Source organism: Stomoxys calcitrans, chromosome 3, assembly GCF_963082655.1.
Source record: "Stomoxys calcitrans chromosome 3, idStoCalc2.1, whole genome shotgun sequence".
NCBI lineage: Eukaryota > Metazoa > Arthropoda > Insecta > Diptera > Muscidae > Stomoxys > Stomoxys calcitrans.
This window is the reverse complement of record NC_081554.1, coordinates 17,894,113-17,915,730: the sequence shown is the minus strand read 5'-3', so window position 1 is coordinate 17,915,730 and position 21,618 is coordinate 17,894,113. Positions and strand designations below refer to the sequence as shown.

At 35.9% G+C, this 21,618-nt stretch overlaps 1 protein-coding gene and 14 non-coding genes across 16 annotated transcripts in view; 8 read left to right on the top strand and 7 right to left on the bottom strand.

Annotated features, from left to right (window-relative positions):
* Window positions 1–21,618, bottom strand: part of LOC106080952 (protein spaetzle 3) — an 80,309-nt gene that overhangs the window by 3,381 nt on the left and 55,310 nt on the right. For both annotated transcript variants that reach the window (XM_013242581.2, XM_059365845.1), the window contains 2 exons: window positions 15,587–15,711; window positions 1,285–1,620 (listed from right to left, as the gene is read on the bottom strand). In XM_013242581.2, coding sequence (XP_013098035.2) covers window positions 1,285–1,620; window positions 15,587–15,711 — 461 coding nt within the window. The remainder of the gene's footprint in view (window positions 1–1,284; window positions 1,621–15,586; window positions 15,712–21,618) is intronic.
* On the top strand, window positions 6,749–6,819 carry Trnag-gcc (transfer RNA glycine (anticodon GCC)). Its single transcript has one exon. It is a non-coding gene; the product is annotated as a tRNA-Gly (tRNA).
* Window positions 7,162–7,234, bottom strand: Trnak-uuu (transfer RNA lysine (anticodon UUU)). The gene has a single exon. It is a non-coding gene; the product is annotated as a tRNA-Lys (tRNA).
* On the top strand, window positions 8,827–8,897 carry Trnag-gcc (transfer RNA glycine (anticodon GCC)). The gene has a single exon. It is a non-coding gene; the product is annotated as a tRNA-Gly (tRNA).
* On the bottom strand, window positions 8,982–9,054 carry Trnak-uuu (transfer RNA lysine (anticodon UUU)). The gene has a single exon. It is a non-coding gene; the product is annotated as a tRNA-Lys (tRNA).
* Trnag-gcc (transfer RNA glycine (anticodon GCC)) lies at window positions 10,060–10,130 on the top strand. The gene has a single exon. It is a non-coding gene; the product is annotated as a tRNA-Gly (tRNA).
* On the bottom strand, window positions 10,321–10,393 carry Trnak-uuu (transfer RNA lysine (anticodon UUU)). Its single transcript has one exon. It is a non-coding gene; the product is annotated as a tRNA-Lys (tRNA).
* Trnag-gcc (transfer RNA glycine (anticodon GCC)) lies at window positions 10,675–10,745 on the top strand. Its single transcript has one exon. It is a non-coding gene; the product is annotated as a tRNA-Gly (tRNA).
* On the bottom strand, window positions 10,959–11,031 carry Trnak-uuu (transfer RNA lysine (anticodon UUU)). Its single transcript has one exon. It is a non-coding gene; the product is annotated as a tRNA-Lys (tRNA).
* On the top strand, window positions 11,182–11,252 carry Trnag-gcc (transfer RNA glycine (anticodon GCC)). The gene has a single exon. It is a non-coding gene; the product is annotated as a tRNA-Gly (tRNA).
* Window positions 11,443–11,515, bottom strand: Trnak-uuu (transfer RNA lysine (anticodon UUU)). Its single transcript has one exon. It is a non-coding gene; the product is annotated as a tRNA-Lys (tRNA).
* Trnag-gcc (transfer RNA glycine (anticodon GCC)) lies at window positions 11,786–11,856 on the top strand. Its single transcript has one exon. It is a non-coding gene; the product is annotated as a tRNA-Gly (tRNA).
* On the bottom strand, window positions 12,022–12,094 carry Trnak-uuu (transfer RNA lysine (anticodon UUU)). Its single transcript has one exon. It is a non-coding gene; the product is annotated as a tRNA-Lys (tRNA).
* On the top strand, window positions 13,211–13,281 carry Trnag-gcc (transfer RNA glycine (anticodon GCC)). Its single transcript has one exon. It is a non-coding gene; the product is annotated as a tRNA-Gly (tRNA).
* Window positions 17,240–17,310, top strand: Trnag-gcc (transfer RNA glycine (anticodon GCC)). The gene has a single exon. It is a non-coding gene; the product is annotated as a tRNA-Gly (tRNA).

Sequence of the window (21,618 nt, the reverse complement as noted above, 5' to 3'; positions counted from 1 at the left end):
CAGGTATATATGACCTGCTCTTCCTAAGCCAAGGTACCAGTCTATCAGACACAGCTTGTAATTCAACCGGTGATATATCATCAGCGCCTGGCGATTTAAAGGAGTGTTTTCTCACCAGACATTGTTCATACACAGTAGGTCTCGAGAACAGAATCTTCCCCAGCCTAGAGACCTCAGATGTATCCTCCACGGAGCAGCAGAATTCTACCCAGGATTTGTTCTGAACCATTCTCAGCTCGCCATTATATTTTCTTAGCTCAGCCTTATAGATGTCCCAATAGCGTGGTGCTCTTGTGACTTTCGCTGTTGAAGAGTTTTCTGCAGTCCTTCCTTAGACCAACCAGCTATGGGGTCCACCACGGCGGCCGCTATTTTCCACTTCTACATCCTCTGCAGTGGCCACTTCCTTTTCTGCTCCAAAAGCGTCAGACTTTGTGCCGAAATTTATCCCAATCCGCCTTTCTTCTGTTTATTAGCCCAGGGACCACTTCTGCAGTATTTTTTCCAAGGCTGAAACTAATACAACGATGATCAGAGAAGCTGTGGTCATCCAACACTCCCAGTTCCCGAGATGAAGGATGCGAAGACAGTTGCAAAGGCTTTGGTAAAAAAATTTTATAAAAATTTATAGAACTTTTAAGTGTTTGAAACCGACAAGGGAACTGAATTTACTAACCAATAAGTGACCGAGATATGTAGATTGCTCAGTATTGGACAGATTTTTAGTACACCCTACCATCATGAGACCTTAGTTTCGATATGAAGCAATCATAGAGTATTGAAAGAATTTCTCCTAGACTTTTCCGAGAACAATAAATGACACACTTGGATACCTTACATTGCTTAGTGTGTGATTAGGCCAATCTTTCATCTCGCTAGTATGGTGGTAGGCGATGGATTGCAACATCAGGACATTGCAACAGTTTCAGAGAACGTGTTGTCTTGGCATAAGCAGGGCTATGACGTCTACTACGACGTCAAAGGAAAGAATTTTGATGGAAGATAGAAAATTGTACTGCAAGACGTTTCGGATCGAATGCCTGCGACAGCACTTGATATATCAAATTCTTACTCTACTACCGAATACCTTTTATTGAATACGCCTAACTTGCACGCTATTCCACATTATTGTGTAGGTGTAATATAAGCTAATCGGCTTGGAAGTAGTATGCACATGTGTTAGTGTGCTCACCACTGGTTTAGAGAAATTTTGAGTGCGGTGTTCTCCCAGGATGCTTGACCCCAATTTTTAGTTTCAGATTTTGGGGAAAGTTCCATACTTACCTTCCTGTCGGCGAAGCTCCTCCACCACCAGGTCCATTTGACTGCTTGGCATTACGATTGCCTTGATTTCGATTTCCCTGGTTCGATTGGCGTTTTTTGCGCAATTTTCCAAAATAACTTTCACCATGTTCTTCAGCATGTGGTTCCACCTCATCGTCGGCCACAAAGGAAGGAAAGGCTCCAGGTGGCAAGAAAATATCGGGTTCATCAATGAAACGTCTTTTTCGCTTCTTAGTCTGCTGTCTGGGGCCACCATTATCCATGTTCATTTCAAAATCACCATACATGCGCCGCATTAAGGCCTTGTTGTCATCAATGAAACGTTCAATTTTCTCACTAAAAAAATCAAAAACAAACATACATTATTCACCACATTTAAAATAAGAATTAAAAAAAATTGCTTTATTGGCTAAGTGGGCGGTTTTCAAGAGGAAACACACTACACATTGAGTTGTAAAATGCATGCTTGTTTGTAATTTTACTCAATGTAAATGTCATTCATTCATAACAAAAACTGCATTTCATTTAAAAATAATACAAATTGTTTTTAATGATAATTTTTAACACTTAAGTGACACCCACCCGAAAGGGGAAAATTTAGATTTAAACATCATTCATTACAACTGTCAACAAAAGCGATTGAAGGTGTTGTGGCAATCTACGTTATGTGATTACATTTCTATTTTATGACAATAATGAGTTTCATTTAATTATAGGCTTTATGGGATAACATTGAAATAGAGTGAATTTTTTAACGTCTGGTTATAACAAAATAGCGCTATAAGACTTGGCGGTGTTGAAAATCATAACAGAACATTTTCGCAAAAATTTTAACTAAATCAGATAAGAATTGTGGCTTTCAGATACTAAAGATGTCAAATTGAGAAATGATTTATAAGGGAGTAATATGTGGAAATATAGACTTATTTGGTGGAGGATATAGAAGCCCCTTAATACCTTAAAATATCTACCATCTTTTTTCGTTCACCTCTTTTGTAGCGATTAAGCTGTAGTGGCAACCCTGCCTCTTTCATTTCTTTAGTTTGCGCTTGAGTTCATTTGCAATCGGACGCGTTGGATTTATTTAAAGGTTTAAAAAGTCGGTTATAGTGTTGAACCTATTACAAATTTGGTTTTAGTCTTTAGTTTATTTAATTTTGTATAGAAAAATTAGAAACAAAGTGATACCATTTAAATAAAATAGTCTTGAAATGCTGTGTTAAAGCCTTTTATTGCTTGTTCAACCAACAGATCGTGGCAAATTTGCAAATGTCAACAAAGCAATGCAGTAGTTGTGTGCGAGAGAGCAAGAGAGAGTAAGACCTGTTGGGAAGTGAGAATAAAACAAGAACAGTCAAAGTCCCCAAATAAAGGCTGTTTAGTGAAGGAATTTAATGAAAATATGGATGTTAAAGTGTTTGTAACTCAAGGAAATGTAAAAGACGCAATCTACAAATTTTGGTGTTTTGAGTCGGTATTCGAAGTTTATCTATGAAACCATAGGATAAGCACACAATCAATCAACTTTGGAATAATAACCATATATAACCAATAACCACAAAAACGCAAATGTAGGGCGTTTGGGACAATTTTGGATCTTAAATAAAAAGTATCGAGTCTTTGAAGAAAGATATTTGCGAGTTTGATATAAACATCTGTGTTGGGGAGCCACTCCATACCGTTCGCTTAAGTAGACCGATTGGGATAAAATGAACGTTGCACAAAAGGTATTTGGGTGTAATGTTGGAATCAGATTTACAAATAAAAGTCGTGCAACAGTGTAAAAGCAACGGATATACCGTCCAATCCAATTCCATGGCAGTACGTACCGGATTGACCCGATCGATTCCTTCATCGGCAAGGGCTGCCGCCTCAGTGTACAATACACTGCTACAGCAACAACAACATATTGGTATAAATGAGAGAATAAGTGCAGCAGTTATGGTATGTATGGCTTTGCTTGTGCGTACTCATTCAACAATAACAGAGAAACAGGTATGTGTTGTATTCGAGTGAGAAATATATTTTTTTGTTTTCTTGTTCTCAAATATTTGTGGTACCCAGGGTTGCCAGATTAACCGATTTTTAGTTTCAAAAATAGTAAAGCATAGATAAATGATATATAGATAAAGAATTTGAACTTCGCACGTAGACTGGTGGGTGGGTCTAGTGCATACAGATAAATGAGATTTATCTAAGAACACGCCGCAAGGAGAATTCTGCTCTCAATGGCATGCAGTTTGCGTCGTTTGTAATTGCTAAATATGCATTTTTTCCTTTCCCATGAAGGAAACTAAGCCATAATGCACGTATGTATTGTTTCGGCAGTCGTAGCTTCCAATATATGCATATCTTTCTTTCAAATCTTCTCTTTTCGCTGTAAATGAAATTTTTTAAATTTTTTTGGGCCGAGCTTCTTTCTTTGATGAAAAATAAAAAATTTACCGATACATATTTGACATTTGCTTAAAATTTTGAGAGCACACAAATTTCTCTGTTATTTCAATCCACTTTGAGCAAAGTCCCGATTTTCCGATCTTTACTCAAAAAAATGCCGACTTTTATTAAATTGGTAAAATGCATCTTTCTTTTTCATTTTTATACGCAAAACCGAAGGTTGGGTTCATTTTGTCATTCCCTTTCCAATACATCGAAACACCCATTTCCGATATTCCAATGTAAATAAATATCCGGCCATATACGGCTACCTGGCGAAACTGGGATACAGTCAGTCTTTAAAATTTAAGACAGAGAGCTGCAACTAGGCACAAATAATATAATATAGACAGCTTTAGTTCGAAAATGGTCTATATCTTGGTTCTAACCCATTTTAATGGATTTTCCGATTTAACTTTTTCAGCTGGTATTCAAATTTCGAATCAAGCAACTCAATCTCCAAGCAAACTCCAAACGGACATGTAGATTAACTGGGATAATTTGGGACTCATATGAAAGATCATTAGGAGTTGATTACTAATGTGATAATCAAATTTTTGGTAAAATATTAGGGGATTTCCCCACCCCCTGGTGATCGGGGTAACATCCGTTGTGTAAAAAAGAATAACATTTTTTCGATATGTCGCACTGAAATCGAAATTTTGTGTTCGTTTGTCCAAACAAATGACACCCCACTTCCGGGAGTAATTTTCGTCTAAACGAAAACTACACCCGATGGTGGGGTTAAATTTTTTTGGACAGAGAGTGGAAAATGTTGCATTTCCTACATCGTGCCAAGTCTACGGTGTAGAATGTCGCACTTTAAATCAGCTTCTATTATACAATAGGCACCTACACTAAAATAAAGGTGTTCACTGAATATTTAGGACAAAACTTGTTGAATGTTTGGAAAAAAGCCGCAAAATATTAAAAAGAAATATACAAAAATGCAAAAGTGATGGCGATCTATTCAGCTATGCGATTTTTACCGTATTATTTGATCGAAATGACAACATATGGACATATGAACATGTTTGATTGAAAATGTAAAAAGTGTAACACTATGAAAGGGTTGAAGCGACGTTGTCAAAATGTTGTTATAAGTGTAACCATAAGTGTAATATATTTTTTTTCAGAATCAAATCACCATAAGTAGGGTATGAACACTATACCCAAGTTTTAAGTAAAATGTCTAAGGCGATCGAAAAAATATTGGAATCGAACGAAAGGTCTTGGGAGCAGAGAACGAATCTGATACTCGACTTTGAATTAAACTGTCTAGGGTTGAACAACGAAGGACCTATTCCACTTTAAAAAATGCTGTATGGTGCTTAACAGAAAATAGGTAGCCAGGTACGCGTAGAAAATATAGAAAAAAATTTTTTTCGTTTTCCAATTCAAAAGCCAGAACAGGCCTGTATGGGTCCTTTTTAAATTCAAAATCAAAGATTTAAATACGTATCCTAAAGATACCACGTAGGATGCACGTGCCACAGGTCCTGCCCATGCCTTCTTCATCCAAAATTTGAGTGCAAGAATGTTACTCGTTCAGCAAAGACATTTTATTACATTCGTATTTTGTACTCTACTGCTTAAATGAGTTTGGGGTTTTTTTGGATAACTTTCAATATCATATTTATACTCTACTCCAATAGCCCTTTTATTTGTCCCGGTCGCCGTACATATCTATTTAAGGTTTTTTATGAATGACCCTAAACACTTGAAATTAATTTCGATATCCGATTCATACTCTACCTGAATTTTCATTTTGGTTCCATATAATCTACATGTCCGTTCGGGTTTTATTTTTAGGAGAGAGAGAGTCTCCCTTACACCTACTCCCAAATAAAAATATTGAATTGGACATTACTGTCACAATTCTTTTGTTGAGTTCGCATGTTGTCCCTATTATTCTACATGTTCAGTCTAAGGATGTTGTAGGTGTCGGGGGCACCAGATACTTCTTCCCTTACATTAATATTAGACTCGTATTCTACTATCAAATACCTTTCTTTTCATTCTGCTAATATGCCGATCGGCCTATATTTAATGTTGGAGGAGTTTTGAGGGTGTGCGGTTTCCAGACATTTGGCCCCAAATATTTATACCATTTGCGACCCAATTTCTATCGTTGGAAAACTATGTCCGTTTTGGGGCGACCAACACAACACTTGGGGTAAAATGTTTGAATTATATTCGTACTATACCCATAAATACCTTTTATTTGATACCCATACTGACCTAATCGATACAAATTTCCTTTTGCTGGGTTTTTGGAGATGGGGCGCTCAACACGATACTTGGAGCGCAACTTTTATATCTGATTCGTACTCTACTACCAAGTGCCTTTCACACCTATATTATCCCAATTGCTTAACATCTTTGTAAGGGTGGGTTTTGGGCAGGGGCATACCCCCAGTTTGTAAACCCCCAAAGTTTTAAACTAATTTCGGGGTTGGATTACCATAAATATGCAAATCATTGAAATTTCGCTTCAATCGGTGCACCCATCTTCGAGATCTGGTGTTTTTAAAACTTCGATAATCAAAAAATTAAGTACCCTATTTAGTCCAGAGCTGAAATTTGGCACGAGTTAGTTATAAACCGTTCTACTGATTTGACTTCTTGACCAGTACTACAGATTTGATTTCTCTTTATGTTGTTACAGCACACATTTTTGCTGTGTTTACTAACAAATTTTTCTGAGTGCATTCTTAATGTAGCGATTACTTCCCTTCTCTTGAACGCCTAAAATTTTAATTAGGAAATAAATTTTTAGCCGACGTCCGATTTTCCTCCCTTATCAACTACACAACGAACTTATCAGACAAAAATTAAGTCCAGTAAGCAGTTGCTAAAGTAAACCGGAAAACAGTTAACAATGTGGCTTTAACCATTTTTTGTTTTTGATTATCGAGTCGATCACTTTGTTAAAACATCGTTCTTTTTAAATAACCCTCCCCAAGAAACAAAACAATGTGGCAACATATGCTAATGCGGTGGCAACTGTGTCGAGAGCCGTTACAAGGCATCGGTGGTTCAGTGGTAGAATGCTCGCCTGCCACGCGGGCGGCCCGGGTTCGATTCCCGGCCGATGCAATAATTTTTTTTTTAGTTAATCGCAAGATTATTAATATTTCGTGTTTATTTTATATTAATGTGTGTGCGGTATTTATCTGCAAAATTAACTTTAATGTTCCTTGTTTATTCCATATTAATGTGTGTGGTATTTAAATGCAAAAAGTAACTATGAATCTAGGAGCCTAGAGAGTACTAAATGACCACAAATTTGCTTCAGTGCATTTATTATCCCAAAATATGAGATTTCTATTCATTTTTATATATATTTAAACACATATTAATCGGTAAACGGGAAATAGCACTTTGAAATATAGTTCATTAATGTTCTTATTTATTATTATTCAAAAATAAAAAACAATTCGCCCGAGCAGGGACTTGAACCCTGGACCCTTGGATTAAAAGTCCAATGCTCTACCGACTGAGCTACCCGGGCTGACGAGTCCTGCCGAACTGAATAGTCCAATAGATATGAAAACTACTGAACTGATCTTCGGATTAAAGATGTATCTAATTACTTCATATGAAGCACTCTTCCCTTGAGTACCATGAATATAGACGATACTTAATATGAAAAATTCTTTCCAAATCGGAGCTTCACTTGGATAGTTTATGACAACAGTTAGGACCGAAATTTCTATGGTTAGATCATAATGTAAAAAACCACTTCGAAACTTAGAAAGAAAGATTTTATTTGAGGTTGTAGAAAGATTTTATTTGAGGTTGTAATTTGGTCCACTGTATAACAATTTTCTCGTATTACTCAGGAATAGGCAAAAAAATTTTAATAACGTTTCCTACAATTTTATGGACTTCTTTTGGAATTTTCATATTTTTTTATACCTTTGTTTCGCCATTCCGTTTGTAGCACATCAAAATGTGGATCTGAGATACAACAATGTATATACATTCGAAACCTCATAACTGTAATACGTTTTAGTTAAAAATACCGCTTAAGTGAATCTTGATGGAAAGAACTTCTTATTTTTGATGTTATTCAATGCAATTGCGTTCGCTTAAGCGAAAATTGCTTAACTGAAAACTCCGCTAAACTGAAAAATTCTGTTTTTATATGAAACTGAAAACGCATAAGTGAAAAAGTTATATCTATGGAAAACAATCTCAAATTAAAAAAAAAATCGCGTTATCAATAATATTCGCAAAAACAAATTTTAATATATAGCTTATGGTTATCTATGACTTTTAAAAAGTTCTACTGAACATTGCTTCTTTTCAACTCAAGTTATTTCATACATTATAAGTACTTTGACTTATCCGGTTTCGACTGAATATTCTTGATCCTCGTGACATTCCATGTCCATCAACCATCTGTGTGTCGAAAGCACCCTAACTTTAGAAGGAGTAAAGCTAGGTGCTTGAAATTATTTTCTATTAGTGTACGTCGGTTGGCATTGTAAATGGAACATATCGGTCCATGTTTGGATAAAGCATAAATCGATTTCGGATCATGACTTCTTACACTACACCTCTTGAGTGCACAATTTTTATCTGATTTCGCTGAAATTGGATATGTAAACCGATCTTCAGATTTGACTTCTTGGGCCTCTGGAAGGCCCAATTACCACCCGATTTTGCTGAAAGTTTTCCTATGACTTCCATCAGCCGTGCCAAGTATGGTCCAAATAGATTTAAAACCTAATATAGCTCCCATATAAACTAATCGCCCGATTTGACTTCTTGAACCTCTAAGGCACGCAATTATTTGACTGAAATTTTAAACGTGGTACGGTTCAAGTACGGTTCATCTGTATCTGTAGAACCATCTACTATATAATTGAAAAAGTCATTCGAAGAACGTGTCCAATGGAATCCAAAGTGGAGGTTATATAAGAATCGACCCAGCCGAACTTCAGACATTTTTAGTTTTTTTTTTTTTTTGCAATTGCCTAAATTTCGGCTATGCACGTTCTTCAAGGCAAATTGTTAATTTTCTGTTTATGCAAACAACATTTTAATGGTACCGTTATTTGCCATTCGCGACGCCATTGGGGAACATTCCGTTATATAGCATCGGTGGTTCAGTGGTAGAATGCTCGCCTGCCACGCGGGCGGCCCGGGTTCGATTCCCGGCCGATGCAGATTTCTTTTTAATTTAGATTTTGGCGATTTTTAAAAGTTGATATATTAGAGCCTTTCATTGATCTAGGTCTAAAAAGGTTAAACGCCCGAGCAGGGACTTGAACCCTGGACCCTTGGATTAAAAGTCCAATGCTCTACCGACTGAGCTACCCGGGCTAGCGGATACGTATAAAGGATTTTTTTACAAAATTAAATAATAATAAAAAAGAGTGCAAACAGACAAAAGTTAAGTAATTTTATAACTTTTGTAACTCTGGATTAAATCAGCAACAAGATTTTCGTCAGTTTAAAACAGTGTTGGGCAAACACACATATGTAGATTATTGCATGTTAGTGTATACGTGCCCAAGAATTCATTTAATCGAATTCCATGGGCTTTGAAATAGTATGCATATGTGTTAGTGCGTTATGGTCAATTAAAGCTCGGTTATGAAAAGTTAAACACCAAATTAATTTGGTGGATAAAAATCAGTTCTTAAGGGGTTAAGAATATAAAAATCCCATTTTTGAAGGATTCATTTTTAAATCCCAAATAAACCTGATATCATGGCTTAAAATCGATAAAAGTATCAAAATATGCAACTGTTTTCAAGAAGTGTGTGTGGATGTGTGTGATATGCACATTCATGTATACGCATGTATACACACATTCATGTATGTGCATGCCACTTAAATCCCCAAAAACGGACAAGATTCGTTTTTGGTTATAGTTAAATCCACATCAAAAAAATTATGATGTAAATGTGCTATTATATTTGGTCCTATTTACGTCATTTGCGGCTCCAAAATGTCCTTTTCCAACCTTTTGTCTTCGAAAGTGGTTTCGGCACGGAAATCAGGAATATGGGAATATCTTGTAGGTTCTGAAGCCCAAAGGAATATCATTCATCAACTTGAACCTACTAAAATCGGTTGTAATATAACATTTTTATAGCTCTCCTAACCCAATGGATATATTTGAATTTAAAATTATACGATAAAAATATGAATAAGGGTTAAAAATATCCTTTAACTTGCTTCTTCTAAAATCGGTGTTGATTTGAAATTTTGTACAGCACTCAAAACTTAATGGATATATTTGCATTTAAAGTAATATGATGGAAATATCGCGAAAAATTAAATATTTTTCAAACTTTTACTTTATCAAGCAATTCTTGCATAGCATCGGTGGTTCAGTGGTAGAATGCTCGCCTGCCACGCGGGCGGCCCGGGTTCGATTCCCGGCCGATGCAGATCCATTATTTTAGTGTTATTAAATCAATATAAAATAATGGAAACAGAATTAATAAATGCAAAGGATAAGCTATAACCCGTAGTAAGTTATCGCGGGTCAACAACAAATCGTCCTTTGTTATCCTATTTAGTAACAAGAGATTTTGTACTCCATTCCATAGGATAATAAGATAGATGGAAAAAGTTTCTCGCCCGAGCAGGGACTTGAACCCTGGACCCTTGGATTAAAAGTCCAATGCTCTACCGACTGAGCTACCCGGGCTTCATAAAAACGATCAAGGACAAATGGTCGAAGGATTCAAGGTTGCATTCAATTTCAAGTCTAACTATAAAAAATAGCCTAGCCACTTTAAATAGGTAACACGAAAAAAGAAATGCTTCGATCATTAAATGAGCTATGACAGTATCTTGCAGTGTGGAATGTTATTGTGTATATATTCTAATAAACAGAAAAAACTGTCGAAAAAATAGCCCAAAGTGTTTTTAAAATGGATATTTTAAAACATTTGCTAATATATTTATTTTACTTGGGGTGATCATGTAGCATCGGTGGTTCAGTGGTAGAATGCTCGCCTGCCACGCGGGCGGCCCGGGTTCGATTCCCGGCCGATGCAACGAAGATCTTTTAATGTTACAAAAGAAAAATAAAGAAACGATCGCTTACAAACTAAATTACGCGTAATTTTAAAAGAATTGAGAAAGATTGTAATATTGAAATCCTAAGCTATTAAGCATAAATAATAACACAATCCGTTTTTCCTAATTAAATGTAGTTGTAGTTGTTTTTCATTCGGCTACCGCAAAAATTTTAAATAATATATTATTATCGCCCGAGCAGGGACTTGAACCCTGGACCCTTGGATTAAAAGTCCAATGCTCTACCGACTGAGCTACCCGGGCTTCATAAAATCGATCCAGGGCAAATGGTGGAAGGATTCAAGGTTTCTTGAATCTAGAATGCATTCCAGTTAAAGTCCGGCCAGTCGAAAAAGAAAAAAAAAATAGCTATTGTTAAGCTAAGCTAGATATTTAAATTGGAACCGTTATGAAGCATCGGTGGTTCAGTGGTAGAATGCTCGCCTGCCACGCGGGCGGCCCGGGTTCGATTCCCGGCCGATGCATTAAAATTCTTTTAAAATTGTATTAAGCTAATTAAAGCTACAATAAAGCGTAGTTAAGGATTGGATGGATTATAGAATATTAAATATGACTTTTTTTAGATTAATCCGTTTTTCATTGACTAATTAAAGTCGTTGATTCAATTTTTTACTACATTTGGCTGTCGCTTTATTGTTTAAAAAAAATTAGCATCGCCCGAGCAGGGACTTGAACCCTGGACCCTTGGATTAAAAGTCCAATGCTCTACCGACTGAGCTACCCGGGCCCTATATTTGGCATGCAAGGTTTCGGATAGTTCAGATCTAGGACTCACTCAAAGCCTAGTTAGACCAAGAAACTTTGCAACAAATGATTCTTCATGAAACGTGGTAGACTTAATCAATTCACTCAATTGTCATACCCTAATATATTTCCTATATTTCATAAAGATCTTTCTTCTTAGGGTGTGAGATTTAAGCGGTTAGAGAAATAAACTGCTATTACGACTTATTACTCGATTATATGTATTTTAAAATTTTTGGCGGAATTTATGTAGGCATCGGTGGTTCAGTGGTAGAATGCTCGCCTGCCACGCGGGCGGCCCGGGTTCGATTCCCGGCCGATGCAATGATCACCTTTTTAAAAATTGAACACTAATTCGCTTTGTATAAGAACAGAGTGAGTGGGAATAAATCATTAAGGAAATGAAATTTCAATCGTTTAAGTGCTCCCCCCGTGTAAAGTCCAGATAAAATTCCTGCTTAATATATATATGGGAAAATACATATGCATCGCCCGAGCAGGGACTTGAACCCTGGACCCTTGGATTAAAAGTCCAATGCTCTACCGACTGAGCTACCCGGGCAATTAGGAGTCTTGAAATACTGATCGATGTTATATATGCGCGTACAGGATGCAATTATGTAAAACTTGGAACCTTATCTGATTCCTTCTCGTTATCGATAGGAAAACTGTCTGCATAGAGTGAATGTAATTCTGATACCATTGCGGGGTAGATAGGAAACTTGACTGATTGAACGTGCTTTCAAGTCGGATACTTGAGAAAGCTTTACCTGGCACACAGTCCATCTTGTTGGTAAGTTATGTTGCACAGATTGATCGAATTTATGGAAGAGAAGAAAACTAAGTGCTTTTAGATTAAGGAACCAGAATCCGAGTTCTGCTTTCTACCGCCCGACCATAACACACGGTCTTTTAGGCTAAAATATAGGGAATCAAAGTGCGCGTATGGTGGTCTAGTATAACCGCAAGACGAATCTAAACAACTTAAGGAACAGTAAGTTAGCCATTAGGACAATAACACAGACTGACTGTTTTGAAATTTAAGAAAGGATTACGCCTACCTTGAAAACTTCTAAATCCATATCATTTGATTGCCATGCCATAGCGGATTAAAACGCAACGAATGGGCATACGACTTATTTATAGTGGTCACTAATGAAATTGGTGAATACGAAATTCCAGGGAACCCAAAACCAATTTGGGCGAAACAGTTAAACGGTTGGAAGGACGTGAAGGTAATCATATGGGGATATACGAGTTGTGAGAACACTAGTCTAATACAAATTTGAACATTCCATTATAGAGAAGCGTGGATACTAGCCTAGGCCAATACCATGGGGAATTGTGCAAGCCTATTGCAGTACCATTATGCGATAAATGGTATGATCATACTAAGGAGGAAAAGGGGAGGCAAGCAACAGCGCCTGTAGGGCATGTGGTAAAAACGAGAAGACTTTAAATATCCCAAGCCATTATTCCTCTTTCGCATGTTTCGGCACTTGAGATATGGTACTAATTTAGATATATGCCAAAAGTGACATGAAAAAGGTTAAAATCGGCCACTCTTGTCGATCTAAACTAAAATCAAATTCAATTTTCAAAATTTATTCTAGCTTTAATTTAACTATAAATTGTAATCCAAACCATAACCGATTATTTTAAAATCTGCCTCCATATAGCATCGGTGGTTCAGTGGTAGAATGCTCGCCTGCCACGCGGGCGGCCCGGGTTCGATTCCCGGCCGATGCAGTAATTAATTTTTACTGTTGACGGTCGGTCTATAGGGCAGCTATATCCATACATGGTCCGATCTGAACAACACTTTACAGGAATGGGTAAAGGTCTACCAGAATTCACTGCGCCGAATTTGATCGAATTCGGATAAAAAGTTACCAATTTATTGCCTCAGGACTTTAAGTCTGGAGATCAGCCTTTATAGCGGCTATATGTAACTAAATTCCGATTTTATGAGATCAGAGAGTCAGGTTTATAAACAAAGAATACGAAATCATCAAAAATTGTGTGGAAATTGATTTCAATTACCAAACTATCCGAAAATTTATAAATACCCAAATATATACCCAAACAAGTAAGGACGGTCTAAAGTGGGGCCAAAGCCGACCTTTGATATGCCGACTAAGTCGTCGAATTTAAATTTGATTTTTTGAGAAGATCGATTAATAAAAGGGGTAAGCAAAGGCGTTAAAAGTCAAAATCGGGAGATGCATATATTATATGGGAGCTATACCTAAAACTGAAAAAATTTCTATGAAATTCATCAGTCATCAGAAGAGTTATAAGAGAAACCTTCGTGCCAAATTTTGTGAAGATCTGTTAACAAATTACTACATTATTGAGCATTATTAAAAATCGAACGAAAATATATATGGAAGCTATATTTAAATCTGAGCTGATTTCTATTAAATTCAAAAGCAATACCTGGAGTCATAAGGGAATCCTTTTCATGTGAATCGGTTAACAAATGACCAAATTATTACAATACTAGTCAAAATCGGTGGGTCATACATATGGGAGCTATATCTAAATCTAAACCGATCTCTGTGAAATTCGCCAATAATGTCGAGAAGTCGTTATAATGCTCGCCATTAGTAGTGAATATCATAAAAATCGTGCAGAATTTCGTGAGAATCGGTTTACAAATAAAGATATAATGGCAATTTCAGTCCAAATGGGACGAACATATGTATGGGGGCTAGATCTGCGCCGATTTCTATGACTTTCTCCAATAATGTCGAGACTTATAAGAGAACCTCTCGTGCAAAATTTAAAATCGGACGAACATATATATGAGAGCTGTATCCAAATCTGTACCGATTTTTTTCCAATTTCAATAGGGAGCGTCATCAAGAAAATGTTTGTGCCAAATTTGAAGGCGATCGGATGAAAATTGTGATCTGTACTTTGTACACAAATTAAAATGAACAGACAGACAGACTGACATAGCTAAATCGAATCAGAAAGTTATTCTGAGTCGATCGGTATACTTATGGGTATGCAATGGGTCAATCTCCCTTCCTTCTGAGTGTTACAAACAAATTCGCTAAGTTATAACACCCTGTACCACATTAGTGGCGTAGCGTATAATTAAGTATTTATTGTGTATTTACCTAATAAATACCCAAGCATTGAATATTTAACCGCTAGAAACCCATCTCTAGCTATTAGGAATTGCGGGAAACTTCTCTGATATCAATGAGTGTTGTCGGCCTTTTTATAGACGAGTTGCAACGTCTGATGAGAGACACCTCTTTGTAGAGAAGGTTTATATGGCTGAGGGATTTTCAAAAAGGTTGTCATCGTTGGTGAAGGAATCGAGGCGTTAAGCGGGTATGCTAATCTATGCGCCACTTTACTTCCCATTCTACTAGAAATACTGGTTCGCCCACACCATTTTAACTTTATCTAGCGATGTCGGTCCTTCTCCAGGAAATCTATCTTCTGAACGAATAATGCTATTCACTTCTAATATTTTACAACTTCTCCCTGTTTTTAGCCCGATTGAGATTTTACGGGATGACTATGAGCACAACGCGGGTTGGAACTCTGAAATCTTTCACACTGTATATGTACTATATACAAATTAGAATATTTAATTTTTTCTAAGTGTATATATTTCTCTTTTCGCATTCCATGTGTTTCTTGTGAAACCTTGAAAACTTTTAGTGGGTCAATTTTATGTGCGATAATTATTATTTGTTTTTATTTTATTTTTGTTGTCCACACACACACAAAATGTTATACAATATTTTCTACGGCTATGCCAATTATTGAATTATTTTTCAGTTAGTATCGCTTTTGCAGAACTTCGTTAATTTGTAAGTTAATTAAATGTAGCCATGTGCAAAAATTAAAAACAACAACAATATAACAAGCCACCCATAGACAAAATGAAAATCCAAAAACACTATTTATCAAATTTTCAACACATAAGGTTAAGGTCATCTTCGTTGATTTTTATGCAGAGATTTTGGTTTAATTGGTTTGACTTTAAATTCGTAAAATTTAAAATAAACGGGAAGAAATCAATACCTACATGGGATAACTGTTGCCAGCTGTCGGACAGAAGAGTTGATGATAACGTTTTATGCAGGGTACACCTTTTATCAGATCGCCGCGTACATCGAGGCCCAAAGCCACTGATAGTGCTGTCCACCATATCTATAATAGAAAAAAAGAGAGAGAGAAGAATATATAAAAAAATTATAATTAAAAAATATCTACGACGATAAACAAGTTTTTGAACCCATTTGTTGTAAAAGTCAATAACCAGGCATTTATGTGAAGATTAAAAACGAATCTATCCTAAAAAAAAAAACATACAGTCAATGTCAAACGAAATTGATTATCGCATTGGAATTCAGTTTATGAAAAACTTTTCTTTAAAAATAAGGATTCAACTATATTTTTTGTAAAAATTTTTTTTTTTAATTTTTGTTAAATTTATTAATTTTTACTTTTAACACAATTTTCTCTGAAAATTAAAAAATCTAATATTTAACAAAAAAAAACTTTGGGAACATTTTCTGCGAAGACTAATTTTGGAAAAAAATCATATATATAAACTAAATTTGACAAAAGTTAATAAAAATTAGTCCTTGAATAGTTTATTTTGCGCCTTATTGACAAACCAGAAAACTCCTCTTTGAAACATTCCTCTCGCAATCCGACTTCTGATCAAAGCGTCTACCAAGTTAGCGTAAGTAAGTTCCACTTTAGGTTCTTATATTCGCAAGTTATTAGGCTCTTCAAAGCGATCTGGCTAGTTCAGGGGTCGGAACTAGAAGGTATCTGCTCATTTTAGTTCACTGAACTAGATCGTTCAATTATTCAGTTCATTTATTTTATCGATCTAAATTTTTTTATTATTGAGTTTTGTAACACACTTGCTATGTAAGTCTTCATACTTTTTACGCGCACTGTATGTCTTCATACAGAATATACAGAAGTGATAAGTGTTCTTTATTAATCTGACGCCGATAATTAAATTCCAACAACGTTTTCAACAGATCACGTGCCATTGGAGAGAAGAGAGTGACAGCGTCAAAAAGAAATGAACAGGGGGTATCGTATTAAATTTGTTGATAACGTCGCTAGCGCTTAGTACGCTGCCGCCACGGTTGTGCTATTAATATTAAAAAAAAAATGAAACACAAACACCGGCTGGCATGGAATATTTATGAATGAATAATAATTGCATGGATTGAATTTGTTGAATCCATTATTTTGTTGGCCTGTTCTTCCGAACTTTATTCATTCAGTCAGTCATTCATAATTGCGGTATGATTGATAAGCAGTTGTAATTTAAGTCGACTGGCTTCCCACTGAATGAAGCATTCAGACTCTAGCTTAGATTTTTCAAGACCCCCAAGGAATTTCGGCCTTTGTCTAGCCAAGTCATTGATGAGGAGGTAGGCAGGGAACATTTGTTTTAAATGATGTCGCCATACGTCATGTGTCTTTCCCACATGCTTTTGGTGCATAGAGGATGGATGCTGATGCATTTATCGAATGAATCGCCTAAGCATTTGATGCACTTAATGACTTTGTGGTGCCTGGAGATGGTTCAAAACTAGTTTCTATTTTTAGTTTTAGATTGTCTGAAGCTCGAAAACTGGCAATGGAGATGTTTTTGCGATGGTGATGTGTTTTTGAATTTGAATTTTTATAATTAAAAAGGTGATACGAAGCATCGGTGGTTCAGTGGTAGAATGCTCGCCTGCCACGCGGGCGGCCCGGGTTCGATTCCCGGCCGATGCATACGATTTTTTGTATTAAATTTTAAAATTACAACTAATTTGTTGGATGCATGAAATAAGTTAAACAATTTTTCTTGTGAAAAAAGGCAGGTTTTAAGTGATTTTTCTAAAATTTTTACTAAATTTTTTCCAAAATTTTTAATAATAATACCCTCCACCATGGATCGCGTTATAGATTAAGTAATAAATTCTTTTGGGTGCTCAAGATATTAAATCAAGATAAAGTTTTTATGGAAGCTGTATGAGGTTAGGGATCGATTGGGGCTATACTTGACGTATTGAAGGTCAATGTGCAAAATTTCATCCATATCGAATATGAATTGCGCTGTTTAGGGGAGATCGGTTCATACCAGATAATAAACCGATTCAAACAACATGAAGTCATTGTGTTAAATTTCAGCCAAATCGGATATGAATCTTCCTCAAATCAGAATATCGGTTTATATGGGAGCTATTCCAAGATATAGACCGATTGAAGATTTATTTGGCATGTATGCTGGAGTTTAAAGCAGAAGTCAATGTGCAACATTTCAGCAAAATCATTTAAGAATTGGGATTAAAGAAGTACATTCGGAACATCGGTTATATAAACCGCTATATCATATTATCAACCAATTCAGACTATACTTGGCACGAATGTTAGAAATCATAGTAAATAGAACTCATGTGCAAAATTTTAGCCATCGGATAATAAGATCACTTTGCATGAGGTCAGGAGCGTAGCCAGAGGGCGCTTTCGGGACCGAGCCCATTCCCATCATTATTTTGTCGAAAGAAAAACATTTTAATTAAATTTATTTAAAACACAAAATTTTAGTAAACATTTTTTTTAAGAACAAATGTTCAATATTCTAAAGTATGATTTTTTAAGAGCTATAGGAAAGTTAAAAACAAACACATAAAATTCAGAAAAATGTATGAAATCTTGATTTGAGTCGATTGTACGGTCCAAATAATTGAATGTTAGAAGTTTATTTCATGAAAATTTTCCCGTGACTGCGTCTTAAATGGTCCATCCGCTTAGCGGCCTTGTCTGTATAGACATTCATTTACAGGTAGTGGCAGTTGCCCAACAACAAAATACTGAGTGCACTATCTGTCAAATTAGTTATTGGTGCAACTCTGATTTTGTGTATGTTACTAGTTCGCGCCATTTTTTGTTGACCGCCAATTGACCGGTCCCGAACGTGAAATAAAATTTTCACCGAACTCGCCTCTCAATAAGTCCATTGTTACGCCTGCCGTGAGGCATGTGGCACCGTCTTGTTGAAGCCACATGTCATTCAAGTCCAGCTTTTCTATTTTGGGCAAAAAAAAAAAAAATGTTGGATATCATCTCACGGTAGCGGTCACCCTTCACCGATACGTTACGAAGAAGTACGGTCCAATGATGCCACCAACACCTAAACCGCACCAAACTGTGACTTTTTCTGCATGCATTGGTAGCTCATCTATTTTTCTGACTAATCTTCACTCCCAAATCGACAAATCTGTTTATTTACGTTCCCATTGAGCAAAAAATTAGCTCCGTCGACGGAATGGAAGAAATGCGCGATGAAATTTCTTAACAGAGAATGCATTTAGATAATAAAATTCAATAATTTTCAAGCGTTGCTTGAAAATTATGGTTAAATTATAGACCAAACTGACGATGTTTAACAGTGAAACAAAATACGAATGGTGCGTGATCTGTTTAAACCAGTGTTGTCAAAAAGACAATAACTAAAAAATCACCCCTTGTAAAGACAAAATATCGCTCAGGCCAGGACCGCTTCAAAATTATTGTTCTTAAGGATAAAATTGTAACGAAATTCGTACTTAAAACTTAATTTAAAATTTTTTTTCTAAACAAATTTTAATGTATTTTTTATTACGGCAAAACTTTAGCCAGGGCCTGACCCCGTCGAAATTGTTTTTTTTTAAATTTTTTCTAAAGACAAAATTTTTATTAAATTTTTTATAAAGACACTATTTTTATAATTTTTTTTTCTAAACATAAAAATTAATAAAATTAAAACTAAATAATATTTTTTTCTAAATACTCTAATTCAGTGAAAGATTCTCTAAAGAAAAACTTTTGTCCTGTTTTAGGTCTGCATCGAATTATTTTTTAAAGCCTAAATTTCAATACATTTGTTGTGCCTGCTCAAAGCATTTTGCAACACTACATTTTGCCTAAACTTTTTTATAGTGCTTTCATTTGGCATTTCTTTTCTAAATATGTTCGATTTATTTGGGAGTTATATCAGGTTATGAACCGATGTGGACCATACGTGGCAGAGTTGTAGGAAGTCAAAGTAAATTTCAGCCAAATCGGATAACAATTGCGCCCTCTGGAGACTCATGAAGTCAAGATACGATATCGGTTTAAAAACGTGCCGGGTCAGCCGGGCCGAATTTTGGGTACCCACCACCATTGATTCCGCATGAAATGTACCCTTATTAACTGAGTTTGTATTTGAATTATTTTGGTCTGAAGAAATCATATCGGCATATCGGACTAAGGGGGCCTCTATCATTATAGTAACCAATTCGGTAAAAATTTGGTGCTGATGTTATATGTCATAAGATAGGTTTTTGGGCCAAATTTCAGTCAAACCAGGTAAAAATGTAGGCTTTTAAGGGCTGAAGAAGTCAAATCTGGGGAATTGTTATATGGGGTCTATTTATGTGGGGGCTATATCTGTTTATAGGCCGATTCGTATCATACTCTTTTTATAGTGCTTTCATTTGGCATTTCTTTTCTAAATATGTTCGTGATTTTTTTTTTTCTGCGTGGCTACTGAAGCCAAGGATGCGGCATACGGGGCAACTTTGCCGTCAGTTGCAACACGCTTGGAAGAAAGAAATCCAGAAATTCAATGGTTGTTGGAAGTCATAACACAGGTCTTTGTTCCAAATTTCTGACAAATCGGCTGAAAATTATGGCTTCTAGGGGCTCAAGAAGTCAAATCGGGACTAAATCCAAATCTGAACCGCTATGGCGCAGTTGCAATCCCCAACAACCTAAATCAATAAGAAGTATCTATGCAAAATGTCAAGCGGCTAGCTTCACGCGTTCGACCGCTATCGTGATTTCGACTGACGGACCGACGAACATCGCTAAATCGACTCAGAATGTCGAAACTACCCAGAATATATACACTTTATGGTGTCGCAGATCAATATTTCCAGGAGTTACTAACGGAATGACTAGATTAGTATAACCACCATCCTATGCTGGTAGGTATAAAAAATAAGCCGGTATAGATGCGCTGAAGCAAGCCTTTGTATCGAAATGGTATAAAATACCGGCATACAACATTTTCGCAGCTTGCAACACTTTTTTTTACAGATTCAGAGCAAATGTCAAGGCATAATATAGTCATATCGAGCAAAAGGGAATGGAATCTGAAATTTTGATTACTTCCAAAAATTCTTGTCATTTGAATTAATCAAAAATTTTTGCACTCAAAAAAAGTGGTCGTTTGAATTGGTAAAACTTTGTTCAGCTACCCTGTTAAAGTTCATTGAATAATATATATACAAGCTGCAATTCTTTTCTAACTGACCTATATTCGAGATTTTTTTTGGGTATCAGAAATTGGGCCACCAGCTAGCGCATTTCAAGGCCTGTGTTCGGCCTGAATTTGGAACCTTAAAACATTTGCTTTTGTGTTAAAAATTTAATTCATAATTCTGCATGTGTCTGGTTTTTTGTCTCGGTTAGTGATATTCAATTTTATCTTTATAGTTACTCCACGATCAGAATATGTACAAAAAAACTAATTTTAAATGGATATGAAGCTAATTGTCTACAATGTTCTACAGGGTGGCTGATGAAAGCCGCTACCAAAAAAAAATGTAATAACTTTTTTTCTATTTAATAATAATAATTTAATAATTAATTTAATTAATTAATTAATTAATTTAATTAATAATAATTTAATAATTAATTTAATAATTTAATTTAACATGAATAAAAGAAAAATGTATTCCATACACCGAAAAAAAAATGTAGCAATATTCATCATTGTAGCAATATTCATCAGCCACCCTGTATGACAACCAAGAAGTAATAAAATTTGCCCCAAAGTTCAAGCCTTTCTGAAGACCTTTAAGAATTGCGCGATAAGCATGATTGCTCGCTCACTGCCAATTAAAAATCTTGACATAATCGAGGTTAAAAGTTTGCACCACCACCACCTTTGTCGTTGCAAAATGTCATAGGAGAACTTTAAGGCATTTGACAATCATTTTGTGAAGGGACCAACATGACAAATGAGCCGCCTGTCACTCATTTAGGCAAGTCGCATAACGTTTTGCGTTT